The sequence below is a fragment of the Bacillus rossius genome, chromosome 6, assembly GCF_032445375.1.
Source record: "Bacillus rossius redtenbacheri isolate Brsri chromosome 6, Brsri_v3, whole genome shotgun sequence".
NCBI lineage: Eukaryota > Metazoa > Arthropoda > Insecta > Phasmatodea > Bacillidae > Bacillus > Bacillus rossius.
In genome coordinates, this window is record NC_086334.1 from 8,342,584 (window position 1) to 8,356,643 (window position 14,060).

The following is a 14,060-nucleotide window of genomic DNA, read 5'->3' on the forward strand; positions in this document are numbered from 1 at the left end:
ATCGTGTCCAAATAATTGCTTCAGGGGCTTTGAATATCTCGGGCGCATGCTGCCATGGCTAACAATTTCATTGTGATTTGTTTTCAGGAACGTGATTTGAATCGTTTTGTTGTTGTCGCTGTAATATACTGATATTTCAACAACTGAAGTACCATATACGACTTCAGGGGCGCAAATCAGTAGTATTCTCGAGGAGGGGCCCATGGAAATTTCCAAGGGGGGGCTGAGCGACCCGAGAATTAAGCCCGTGGGTTTTGACCGACACATGTCATCTCTGAATACGGTGCTCGAACGTTGTACACTGCCCCTATTCTGGCCTGTACACCTAAAGTTTTCCATAAAACATTGTTTTGACTTTTATGTTTATCAAACCCGTTTCCCAGTCACGGTTTTGCAAGCACAAAAGCGGGGCCCCTTCGTGAAGGTCTTCTTAATTCCAGTTGTAGGGGGCTACCTACCCCCCCTCCCCCCTTTCGGGATCTACACACATATACGACTTTATGAGCGAGGTCATTTTCCTTCATGCCGACAAATAGTTAACCGACAGTGTGTTAGTTCTTATAATTTGAACGAATTTCATGATAACGGAAAGCCTGGAGTTGGAAAAAAACATTTCTTTGAGGAAATATTTAGAGCTTCGCTGACGTGTTTGCGTCGGGAACAGTTCCGGCTCCCGCTTCCCTCTGGCGGTTGTGATTGGCTGGCGGCTGGTTGGTTTCCTTCCTGCTGCGGCGCGTGCCGCGAGACGGGACGACTCGCCCAGACGCTGCAGCCGCCGCGGTGACGTCACCCCGGCCGCGGTCGCCGGGTCACATCCTTTGAAGGGGAGAGGGGGTATATCATCGCGCGGTTCCCCGCGGGCCGGCGTCAGTCAGTCCGTGTGTCCGTGTGTCCCGCCGTCCAGCCGCCTTGCGAGCCGCGTGCGAGGCCATGCAGATTGTCCGGAGTGAGTACGACGCCTCTCCCGAGTCCGCCCGAGTCCTGGCGGCTCGGACACGACGGGTCGTTACCACAACGCCGAAATACCACAACGCCGAACGTACAATAACGCCAAATACCATAACGCCGAATGCCAAATTGACCGCAACCCCGACAGCTAGAAAACTGCTGTGTACCACAACGCCGAAATACAGTAACGCCGAAAAATTTTGCTGTGGAGAGGGGGGGGGGGCACAGGAGCAAAATTAAAAACAACTGAATGAATTTGTGTACCTAACCTAGGCTAGCCTAACCTAGCCTAACATAACCTAACCTTACCTAACCTAACCTTTGTGGCAGTCCTGCAATGACATTTTTCGGCGTTAATGTATTTCGGCGTTGTGGTACACAGCAGTTTTCTAGCTGTCGGCGTTGTTGTCAAATTGGCATTCGGCGTTATGGTTTTCGGCGTTATTGTACGTTCGGCGTTGTAGTATTTCGGCGTTGTGGTATTTCGGCGTTGTGGTGCATCCCCGGACACGACACGTCACGTCCCGGTGCTTGAAGTTGTACTTCTTTGGCCGCGGTGTGAATCAAATTACGAGTGTGAATTTTTACGACGCGCGCGCACCTTGCAACGAAATTTTCACAGAATGCACTAAAGTCTACATTCAAAAAAAAATTAATTTTATACTTTAATCAGTTTTTACCCGCGGCTTCGCTCGCATTGAAGCCATTAAATAAGTATCAGAGATCATTACAATATAAATGAATCAATAAAATATATTGCTCTGTAACAAAAATAAAATAATTTTGAATTTTGAATTTTGACCGTCGATAATACAGTGCAACGGTATTACAGTACTCAGGGTTGGAACTTCATAACTGGAATGCTAGATGGCGTTAAAAGTAGCTAGATATTGAGATTTTTTGACAATCGTTTTTTTATCTTTCGTAAGAAATATTTATTTTTCAATAAAAATTATCCTATGTTACTTCTAATACCGCCAAGAAAATGTGAACAAAGTTTCATGATGATCGGTTAAGTAGTTTTCGCGTGAAAGCGTAACAAACAAACTTACATTCACATTTGTAATATTAGTAGGGAAGTAGGAATGATTGGTATTGAATTCTGGACCATAGCATTAAAAGTTTTATTATGAATATTAGTGATATAAATTTTGTTTATAAACTTTTGCAAGTGTATATAAGTGAGGTTATTCTTGTATGTATTATTTTTTTCATTATTAATTAAAATTTATTTAGATTATTTTACTAAATTAAATAATTAATTTTATACACGTGTTCATATTAATATCGAATACTAGGTATTTATTTCAATTTTTTTTTAATTTGATTGAATTTATACTTTACCGTACTTATTTATAATACCACTCCAGTCCTTTTATTATTATATTTATATTAATTGTTTGCATGCAAAATTAAAGATTTTTTTACTACGACAAGTACATAAGTATAACTTCTAACGCGCGTACATATGTAAGTAAGTACACACACCCATCTGGGATGGCGTCCTACCTGAAGAACTTGACTCAGGCCGGGGTTATGAACTACTCAAACATTTCAACTACGCCGTTTTCAAATATCCGTCTATTAAATGCACCAGCCGCAAAAAAACTCAAGTGTAGATCAACTTTCAACTTCTTGCGTTTCTCTTGCGTTTCAGAAAACTTTTAAATACGCAGACGTTGTGTACATACAGAACCACGATGTTGTGTTTAGATTATATGCATCACGTTTTCGCTTGTTAAACTTTCGCGCAGGAAAATGAAATAATACTTTTGAATCAAATTATCGACACTTTCATAAATTTTCATGATAACAGGAATTATGGAAAGAAACCCGGGAAATTAGATTAGTTTTCTGCTGTAGGGTTGTTGACACCTTGTGGCTTTAGTGCTGTGCTTTATAAACAAACGACCGTGCTTTTCTTGCGTTGGTTGCTTGTTGCGCCGTTGTGTAGTGACGTCATTGCGTAGTGTATAACCTGCCTCGGCGCGCATGGCTTCGGCCAGAGTCTGACGACGGGGTGCTGTCATAACTTAGAAACAAACTTAGATACACATAACTTAGAAACACAAAAGATAGCATTTTCTAAGTAATGCTTGTTAAAAGTTGTGTGTTTCTAAGTTATGATTCTAAGTTATGATTCTAAGTTGTGTGGTTCGGTGTTGTGTGTTTCTATGGTAGTTCTTAGTTATACTTTTCTAAGTAACGAATTTTCTAAATTCTATGTTTCTGTGTTTGTAAGTTATGATCGTTCTAACGTATGTGGATTTTTCGAGAATTCTAAGTTATGACTGTTCTAAGTGGTGTGTTTCTAAGTTGTGTGTGGATTTCCTGGCGACCAGCGGCTGTGGCGCGCTGTGTTCTTGGAGAGAAAATTGTGATTCCTGCCAAGAAACTAGTAACTGGTAGAGACCGGAAAAATTCGCGATTTCAATGACCTATAGGATAGACTCCATGATCCTCTATGCAGGTGAGAAAATAACACTTGCTCATTGGCTACTGACTCGTGACACCTGTTAACTGGGATGCTCGTAGTTCGATACTTCTTTTGTTAAAGGTTCTTCATTTGCCGAGTATCATTCAGATAAACTGTGGCCCAATCACTGATGCAGTAAAAAGGCCATCGTATTTGGATTCTAGACTATCACGAAATGAATCCGCGAATTTTTCCGGTCTCTAGTAACTAGTAACCTGGGCCGTCCCTTTCTGGCCATTCACAGGCGCTACAGAACATGCGATCATAACAAACGTTACTCTTACGTTTATATGTGTCTTTATCTTTGCTACTCGATAATTTGTATTTTCGCAAATGTTGATTCGGCGAAAATGGGGCATTTGTTATTTATTTTTTTATATGTTAGAAATGTTCAGGTTATAGAACATTTGGACACGATCTCACACGTCGTGACCTGTGTTTAATTTTCTTGTCTATACTTTCATTCAAAGGGATTTTCTGTTAATTATCATGACATATGAGAGCGAGCCGTTGTGCGCAGCTCGACTAAATGACATCGCCCCGGCTTACAAGACACATCGAGGCTCTAATTGCGTTCTTGCTTCCGCGGCAAATAACTCAAGTAGGAATTTCAAACGAGCGCAACGAGTTTTTTTGTTCCTCTTAGACGTTGCTACGTTCATTTATTGGTTCTTGCAATGGGGAAAATTAATTTAAGATTTTTTTTTTTAACTACGCAATTGCTGGTTACATTGTATGTCACAAGAAAACTCAATAACAGGAAAAAAAAAAAAAAAGATGAATATGCAACCACAACACAGAAACCACCCAAAATCAGCCGATGTCAAAAAATAAGAAAATAGACATTACAGCACGACGAGACATTTGCAACAACAACAACACACAATACGGACAAAAAAAAATATTGGACAATACAGCGACAAACACACGAACCGAACGATGATACTAAACAACGTGGAAAACACAACGGCAATACAGACACACAGGCGAACCCATCAAAGTTAAAAAAAAAAAAAACACACAGATATTCTGGACAACAACAGAGACAGCGCAGACGAACACGGGAGGCTTCCTATAGGACAAAACATTCGCGATGTTTCGGGAACCGAGATCACTGTTCCCGTCCTCGCGCACAGACCGCCGCTGTCAGCTTGTTGACAGGAATCGTTCACGTGGACACGCGGAGCGTAAACAGCGCGTCAGAGGCGAGTGATTCACGCTCCGCGCGTCAGGGATGTTAGTCAGTGCCGGGAAGTTTGCGGTGATGTTCGTCTGTGTCGCGTCCTCGCACTACATTAGCCATGGACTCTTCGCGCCACGGTGTCGAGTACACACGTCTCCGACCGTCATCGTCAGGCGTGGGTGGGCTTGGAGTCTGTGCGTTCGGCCTCTAGTCCTGAGTTCGCCTACCCGGGCACACACACGGCGAGCAGAGCTTCAGGAAAAACAACGCGAGTTGATAACTAGGTACTCAAGATATCCGAGTGGGGTCTGCTCACGGAAATCATTTAAGAGTTCGCCGAGGACCGAAAAGTACTTTTGATTTCGGATTAAAGTTTTAAACTGTATTTTTAGGAGAGTTAAAATGGCTAAAACGCATGTTTTCAGAGTAATTTTTAGGCGTAAAACAACCAGTACAGATTCTTGAAAGCACTTTAAGACTTACATTACCCCTTTATCTTTATTTCTCCGCAATATAATGTTACGGTCACCGCTCAAATTTCACAGTTATCCTGTGACGACAAGACTGCGCGCCAGTTCGAGCCCTACGCTTAGAGGCTACACCGCGCTAGAATCACCGGCGAGCGTCGCGCTTATCATCCAGCCTCACTAACACCTTTGAATATATATACTGTATAGAAGTCGCGAGTGGATAGGATTTACTCTACGTTTTTCAGAAGCGTATGATGAGCAGCTTGGGAACTTCACCGCTGCAGTGCGCTGCCGTATTGCCCTGTATCGTCTTAGTTGTTATTTACACGTTAGAGCGCAACACTGTCGCCCGCTGTCATTCCCCGCACCCCCCACCAATCATTCACTGCAGCTCAAGGTCGTTCAACGTGAGGAGGAAGGGGTGTTTGAAGAGTTCGACACTTTCCCGCCAGGGACCACCACAAGTCGATGCCCTAGAGATGGTGGCGATTGCGGCGGTGAATTAACCAACTACCTCAAAACCGTATTAGAAATTTTAACCTGGGCTGGCGACTTCTATACAGTATATATATTCAAAGCTAACACACATACACCCCTGACGAGGCGGGCCCTCCGGCATTGGTGCTCGAATACTAGTTAGTGGTTTTACCCCCACGAAACCTCCGAGCATGAGGCTGGGACGATAGGCGGAGTCAACGTAGACGGCGGCCACCTCTGTCAAGCAGAATCTCGGATATAATAAGAAAGTCGTCTTGATTTTCAGTTGGTCCAGTGGCAGCTGTTCTCGAGGTGATTGTTTTCCCAGCTCTTCTTCAGTGAAGATTCTTTCATGTCACTCCTGAAACATTGAACACAGATGAATTAACTATACGAAGAAAAAAAATCGCGTTAATTTTACAATCAATTGCAATACCAAAATTAAATTTGATATCCCGCCAAAAAAAAAGATAAGGGGGGGGGGGGGGTCAAACCAATACACCGCGGGCATGTGAGATCGCCACTCGTTAGCGGAAAGTCTTGCATACATTATTTTTTTGTTCTAGTCGCAGACATCGTGGTTAGACGACTGCAACTCGGGGCGCGAGACGAATGCTATACAGTGTCCCACTCTTAGATTGCAGTGTGGAAGTAAAATAAGCGCTTTCGCTTTCTCTCTCTTTCTAACACTATCTGACTAACGCCCCCCGACGTTCTTTTTTTTTTCTCCAGCTAATATCTCGAGACTAATTCGTCAAAAGGATGAGAAGGTGCGCAACAATTTTGAGGGTCGAGGTTGTATATAATGTATGTGTACGTGTCTATAGTGTTACCATTTCTGTTATTACATCTGGACTTACCCACGTGAACTTAAATGAAATAAGTCTGTAAAGTTGTTTTATTCTTTGGGTAAATGTATTTACTTATCAGTTTTTGCAGTCTTAGAACATTTGGGCGAGCCACATATTGATGCTCGGTCAATAGGATGCCTAACCCTGGTATTAAATTCCTCGCCTACATGGGCACACATAGGTGCGTAGATCTTAGAGAAAAAACCATGCGACTTAAAATCTGAACAAAGATATACGAGTGGTGTCTGTTTACGAAAAGTATTTTAAGAATACACTGAAAGCGGATGGGTGGTTATGTTTCCGGATTTAGTTTTTTAAATATATATTTTTTTTCATATTTATGCCTTTTGATGTTATGGTTAGAGACCCGGAACGTTCGCGGGTTCAATGACCTCCAGGATAGACTCAACAACCCTCTACACACTCGGGCAAATGCCAACTGTTCATTGGCTGCTGACTTGTGAGTCGTCTCGACTGGGTGGCCTGTGATTCAACACTTCTATGAGTAAGGGTCTTCTAATTGGCCCTCAGTCCTCCATATTAACAGTGAACCAATGACAGAAGCAGCACTAAGGTATAATTATTTGAATTTTAGCATAACAAGAAATGAACCCGCGAATTTTCCGGTTCTCTAGTTATGGTCACTACTCATATATCATAGTTGCCATATGCTCGACGAGAAGACTGCGCTCCAGTCTAGAGCCTTGCGCTTAGAGCCGATACCGCGCTGGCATCAGCTAACTTGTAACAACGAGGCGGTCCGCTTCTGTACGGTTGTCGTACTCTTGTGCGAGCTTCGAGCCGTAGGTTCGACGAGTCGCCGGCGATCGCGCGCGGAGACAATAGCCAACTCTGGAATGGAGAGGGAATTCAGATGCAGATGTCCTTGAACTCTCGCTCCGTCTCCGTCACTCGCTTGGAACGTCCCGCGCCGCGGCGTCGAAGTATGTCACCTCTGGAGGGTGCGGCGGTGACGATCTATCGGCTTGGCACGCCGCCCGTCTCTCCTCGGCTACTTTCCAAAACATTCTCCCCCCCCCCCCCCCTTTTTATTCCACTCGTACCCAGAACTTGTCATTCTTATGTCCTGGTCAGCTGCGCAGTACGCGTCCGAGATTAAACACGAGTTTGTAATGGTCCAGAGTGTGATAACTAGGGACCGGAAAAATTCGCGGATTCAATGACCTCTAGGATAGCCTCCATTATCCTCTGCATTTCTCAAGTAAACACGCGTGTTCATTGGGTGCTAAATTATGAGGCGTCTCCACTGGGTAGCTTGTGTTTCGACGCTTCTTTGGTCGATAGTCTCTCATTGGCCCAGAGAGCTCCAGTTAAACTGCGAGCCAATAGCAGAACCAGCAGAATTGTACACATGTTTGAATTTCAGTCTATCTCGAAATGAATCCGCGAATTTTTCCGGTCTCTAGTGATAACACAGTCTTTACTGTATCACGTGGTTCGGAACCCATCTATATATGACCAGTCACAGCCTTCGAGAGGAAGGGGGACAAGGGGGAAAAAAAGATTGGGGCAGGATGAGTTTCGAAATTTTACCCTTGTAGTACATGTTTACTTCTAATATGTAAGTTGTGCAATACACAGTTTACACATTAGGTTATGGCCACAGTTACGCTTATTTTTCTTTTTTCCCCTTAAATATGCGGGAGTTGAAAAACTGTACAAATTATGTGCCCCCTGGCCATTAGTGCCCTGGTACAAGTATGGGTGCGGGGTAAGAAACAATAATGGTATTAATATACATGTCATTTGCAGTGTTTTCTTGGTAACCCCCCTTTTTTTTCGTTAATGAATTTCAATGGTTTGCTGTCAAGTTGTAGCTTAGCGGAACTGTCGCTATAATCCCACTTAAAAACTTCACAGTCAGCCAGCCGGCCAGCACCACATTTCTAACTACATTTCGTGTCAGCTGCTGCATCTCAGTGATGTAGATTTGGTCCCTAGTTATTTCGTGGATTTTTCACCTGTGGTGGATTTTGCCGGTGATGACTCTAGGGGTTTTCGACAGTATTCCGTCACTGCGCAATTGTTTGACCTCATTTTCCACGGTAGTCGACCGCCATCGCGTTGCAAAACAACGATCATGGGGTGTTACTCTCGCTGAATTATGAGCGTAGTGACCTCAGATCATTCTTTGGCACCTTCCTCAGTATGGTGTCGAAGGGACGACTGAACAGCTGTCTTCAACCACTGCTTAATCGACAGGGGATCGAACCCGCAACCAGGCAGTAGTCCTGACCACTAACAGGTGATGTGTTGCTCATGTGTTGCAGACATGTCCCCGGTGAGGTGGCGGCGCGGCGAGGCCTACGCCCTCCGGGACGAGCGCCCGCTGATGTCCCCGCGCCGCGCCCGGCGCCCCGCCTCGCCCCCGGCGGCGGCGGCGGCGGCAGCGTCGCGCGAGAAGCGCAACCCCCTGCTGGACCGCGTCAAAAACACCCGCCTCTCGTGCTTCCGCTCGCCGGCTCCGGCGCGGGCCGACGACGGGGCGGGCTCCCGGGGCGAAGTCCACGACGACGCCGAGGAGCTGTTGGGCCGCGAGTTGGAGCCGACCTCGCCGCCGCGACAGCGCGGGCGCTTCCAGCCCTCCGACTCCAACGAGAACGTCGTGTACTTCAGCCCCGACGACGACGACGACGACGGGGACCCCGCGACGCCGCCCGCCGTCGACATCGGCGACCCCGCGGGGTCGGGCAGGTCCCGGTGGAGGCAGCGCGCAACCAGGGACTCGTCCTGCCTGTCGGCGAAGCTGCGCGCCATGTCGGAGCGCTACCTGAGGTCGTCGACGAGCCGGTTCCTGGCGAAGCTGTACCGGCAGGCGGGCGCCGACCCGGGGGACGCCAGGCGCCGCGGCAAGACGACCCCGGCGGCGGCGGCGGCGACGACGACGACGACGGCGCGAGCCAAGCTGCGCAGCTTCTCGTACGGCGCGCTGCCGGGCGTGGCCGAGTTCCAGCGGCGCCACAACCCGCTCTACCGCGAGGACGACGACGACGACGACTACGAGGAGGAGGCGGCGGAGGGCGAGCAGGACTGCGACAGCGGCATCATCGTCAACGGCTCGGCCAACTCGTCGGTGCTGGAGGCGGCGTCGGCGTCGCCGCCGCAGGCCTGCCGGGACTTCGCGCACGCGCGCAGCGCGTCCCAGGAGCAGCGGCGCGTCGTGTCCATGTGCACGCAGGTGAGCCTCGACTGTTCTCTGCATTTGTTGGAAAAGAAATATTCACGTAGAACTTATTCTTATTTAAAAAAAAAAATAGTTTTGAGTCAGTGCGAACTCAGACTTTGCATTTTCATTTAGGGCATCTTAATTTAGCCTGCTGACGACATCCACAGCTAAACCACTTCATCAATAAAAATGTTGGTGCGAAATAAATAAATCTAACGTTAAATCAAAGATGGTATCAAAAAAAATCATATGATTATGGCAAGGGTGTGGATGTGTTTGGTTTAATGTATTAAGACATTGTTATTTTTTGTGGATAAGTATAGTAAATTTGCTTGTAAATAAGTTTTTCTTTGTAGTAATAGTAGGTAACTTTGTGATTCAAAGTTTTAATGGCAATAAACCATGATCACAAGTTGAGGCGAGTGCGTGGAGCCCGCAGAGAGCCTGACAGGAGTGTCGACTGGCCGCAGACGGAGGCGCGGCGGAGGTCGTCCTGCGCCGAGCCGCCGCCCCCGCCGCCCCCGCCGCCCCCGGGCGAGGCGCCGGCGCCGCGGCGCGAGCTGAAGGTGGTGCGGCTGTGGCGCGACGACGCGGCCGAGGAGCTGGGCGTGTTCATCGCCAAGACGGCGGCCGGCGGCGAGGGCGCCTGCGGCTACGTGGTGGCGCACGTGGTCCCGGGGGGCGTGGCCGACAGGTAGGCGTCACCTCCCTCCCTCATTTGGATCACACCCGCCGAGAGGGAATGTCAAAAAAAACAACACAGTGCCGCTTCAACACAGTGCCTGTTTTGACATAAATTGTACCATTTCGATAACTTCATAAAAAAAACGGGAATATTCGCCCATCAGAAGCTTCCAACTCACCTAAACTATCGCACGGTGATTTTTTTTTATCAAAACGATGTTGTAACCCGATGATGTGGCATTGTTATCTTCCCCGAGGGCGCCTCGGTTGGGTTTCGAGTTTTTTTTTTTTAATTCTTGGGTTTTTCTCTGATACGACAAAGATTATCTACTTACTAGTCTATTGTAAATTTAATTCATAGGGAACATCACAAGCAATGTGTAGAGACCGGAAAAATTCGCGAATTCATTTCCCGATAGGCTAAAATACAAATAGTTATACCTCAGTGCTGCCTCTGCCATTGGCTCACAACTCACCTGGATGACTCTGGGCCAATGATAAACACCCGACCAAAGCTTTATCGAATCACAGGCTGCTACGTTGGGACGTCTCACAAGACAGCAGCCAATGAGTGGGTGGCATCTGACCAAGTGTAAGTAGAACTATGGAGTTCATCCTGCAGGACATTTAACCCGCGAATTTTTCCGGTCCCTAGAAATGTGATACGCAGGATCACTTTTACAGTGACGGCCGCAGTGTTGTAAGCTGATGGTTAGCAGACGACGTGTGGGTGGGTGAAGGTAACAGGCGGGACGGTCGCGCTGCCGCAGGGACGGCACGCTGAGGGTCGGCGACGAGATCGTGAACGTGAACGGCCGCCGGCTGCGCGGCCTCACGATGGGCGGCGCGCGCGAGGCGCTGGGCGCCGGCCGCCACGAGGTGGACCTGGTGATCGCGCGCCGCCCCCGGGGCCCTCCCCCCGCCGCCATGCCCGAGAGCTCCGTGGACTACGAGAACGTGGTCCTGCTGCCGCCACCGCCGGCGCAGCGGGCGGACTCGTCGTGCGGCAGCAGCAGCGTGTCATCCTCGTGCAGCGGGCAGCCAGACTCGCTGGAGGACCGGCGGCCCCGGCTCGGCTCGGACCGCGACGAGGTGTTCGCCGGCGCGACCCCGCGCTGCGTCCGGCGGCGCCAGCACTTCCAGAAGAACCGCCGCTGCGTGGTGAGCTGCTCCGAGGACCCGGCCCGGGGCAGGATCGCCTCGACCACCTCCGCGGCCTCTTCGACGACGCCCGGGCCGGAGGCAACCCCTACGTCCACCACCTTCTGCACGCTGCCCCGCCGGCCGCGCTCCACCGTCTGCAGCTTCCACACAGTGATCTTCGAGAAGGGCCCCGGCAGGAAGGGGCTGGGGTTCACCATCGTGGGCGGCAGCGACTCACCCCGCGGCGCGCTCGGCATCTTCGTCAAGAGCATCCTGCCCAGCGGCCAGGCCGCCGACGACGGCCGGCTGCGAGCAGGTGAGCCTCCCGCACGTCCACTCTTCCCGCTGGGACCTCCTCCCTTCTAACAGTCCCTGCATTACCTTAAAGGAACCAAAACACTTCCCACTGGGACCTCCTCCCCGCAAACAGTCCCTGCATTGCCTTCAAGGAACCAAAACACTTCCCACTGGGACCTCCTCCCCGCAAACAGTCCCTGCATTACCTTCAAGGAACCAAAACACGTCCCACTGGGAACTCTCGCCGTAAACAACACCCTGCATTACCTTCAAGGAACCAAAACGCGTCCCACTGGGACATCCTCCCCGCAAACAGTCCCTGTATTACCTTCAAGGAACAAAAACACTTCCCACTGGGATCTCCTCCCCGCAAACGGTCCCTGCATTACCTTCAAGGAACCAAAGTACGTCCCGCTGGGACCTCCTCCCCGCAAACAGTCCCTGCATTACCTTCAAGGAACCAAAACACTTCCCACTGGGATCTCCTCCCCGCAAACGGTCCCTGCATTACCTTCAAGGATCCAAAACACGTCCCGCTGGGACCTCCTCCCCGCAAACAGTCCCTGCATTACCTTCAAGGAACCAAAACACGTTCCACTGGGATCTACTCCCCGCAAACAGTCCCTGCATTACCTTCAAGGAACCAAAGTACGTCCCGCTGGGACCTCCTCCCCGCAAACAGTCCCTGCATTACCTTCAAGGAACCAAAACACGTCCCACTGGGACCTCCTCCCCGCAAACAGTCCCTGCATTACCTTCAAGGAACCAAAGTACGTCCCGCTGGGACCTCCTCCCCGCATACAGTCCCTGCATTACCTTCAAGTAACCAAAGTACGTCCCGCTGGTACCTCCTCCCCGCAAACAGTCCCTGCATTACCTTTAAGGAACCAAAGTACGTCCCACTGGGACCTCCTCCCCGCAAACAGTCCTTGCATTACCTTCAAGGAACCAAAGTACGTCCCGCTGGGACCTCCTTCCCGCAAACAGTCCCTGCATTACCTTCAAGGAACCAAAGTACGTCCCGCTGGGACCTCCTCCCCGCAAACAGTCCCTGATTACCTTCAAGGAACCAAAGTATGTCCCGCTGGGACCTCCTCCCCGCAAACAGTCCCTGCATTGCCTTCAAGGAACCAAAACACTTCCCACTGGGACCTCCTCCCCGCAAACAGTCCCTGCATTACCTTCAAGGAACCAAAACACGTCCCACTGGGAACTCTCGCCGCAAACAACACCCTGCATTACCTTCAAGGAACCAAAACGCGTCCCACTGGGACATCCTCCCCGCAAACAGTCCCTGCATTACCTTCAATGAACCAAAACACTTCCCACTGGGATCTCCTCCCCGCAAACGGTCCCTGCATTACCTTCAAGGAACCAAAGTACGTCCCGCTGGGACCTCCTCCCCGCAAACAGTCCCTGCATTACCTTCAAGGAACCAAAGTACGTCCCGCTGGGACCTCCTCCCCGCCAACAGTCCCTGCATTACCTTCAAGGAACCAAAACACGTCCCACTGGGACCTCCTCCCCGCAAACAGTCCCTGCATTACCTTCAAGGAACCAAAGTACGTCCCGCTGGGACCTCCTCCCCGCAAACAGTCCCTGCATTACCTTCAAGGAACCAAAACACGTCCCACTGGGACCTCCTCCCCGCAAACAGTCCCTGCATTACCTTCAAGGAACCAAAGTACGTCCCGCTGGGACCTCCTCCCCGCAAACAGTCCCTGCATTACCTTCAAGGAACCAAAACACGTCCCACTGGGACCTCCTCCCCGCAAACAGTCCCTGCATTACCTTCAAGGAACCAAAACTCGTCCCACTGGGAACTCTCCCTGCTAACAGTCCCTGCATTACCTTCAAGGAACCAAAACATGTCCCACTGGGAACTCTCCCTGCTAACAGTTCTTGCATTAGCTTCAAGGAACCAAAACGCATCCCACTGGCACCTCCTCCCCGCAAACAGTCCCTGCATTACCTTCAAGGAACCAAAACACGTCCCACTGGGAACTCTCCCTGCTAACAGTCCATGCATTACCTTCAAGGAACCAAAACACGTCCCGCTGGGACCTCCTTCCCGCAAACAGTTCCTGCATTACCTTCAAGGAACCAAAACACGTCCCACTGGGAACTCTCCCTGCTAACAGTCCCTGCATTACCTTCAAGGAACCAAAACACGTCCCGCTGGGACCTCCTTCCCGCAAACAGTCCCTGCATTACCTTCAAGGAACCAAAACACATCCCACTGGGAACTCTCCCTGCTAACAGTCCCTGCATTACCTTCAAGGAACCAAAACACGTCCCGCTGGGACCTCCTTCCCGTAAACAGTCCCTGCATTACCTTCAAGAA

General features: G+C 49.5%; 1 protein-coding gene across 3 annotated transcripts in view; it reads left to right on the forward strand.

The window, feature by feature from the left end:
* Positions 1 to 14,060, forward strand: part of LOC134532566 (ligand of Numb protein X 2-like) — a 110,401-nt gene that overhangs the window by 89,696 nt on the left and 6,645 nt on the right. For 2 of the 3 annotated variants that reach the window (XM_063369094.1, XM_063369095.1), the window contains exons 4-6: positions 8,697 to 9,604; positions 10,063 to 10,286; positions 11,047 to 11,735. In XM_063369094.1, the coding sequence (XP_063225164.1) occupies positions 8,697 to 9,604; positions 10,063 to 10,286; positions 11,047 to 11,735 (1,821 nt within the window). Of the gene's footprint in view, positions 1 to 872; positions 947 to 8,696; positions 9,605 to 10,062; positions 10,287 to 11,046; positions 11,736 to 14,060 lie in introns of those variants that run through there. The other variant, XM_063369096.1, reaches the window with a different exon arrangement.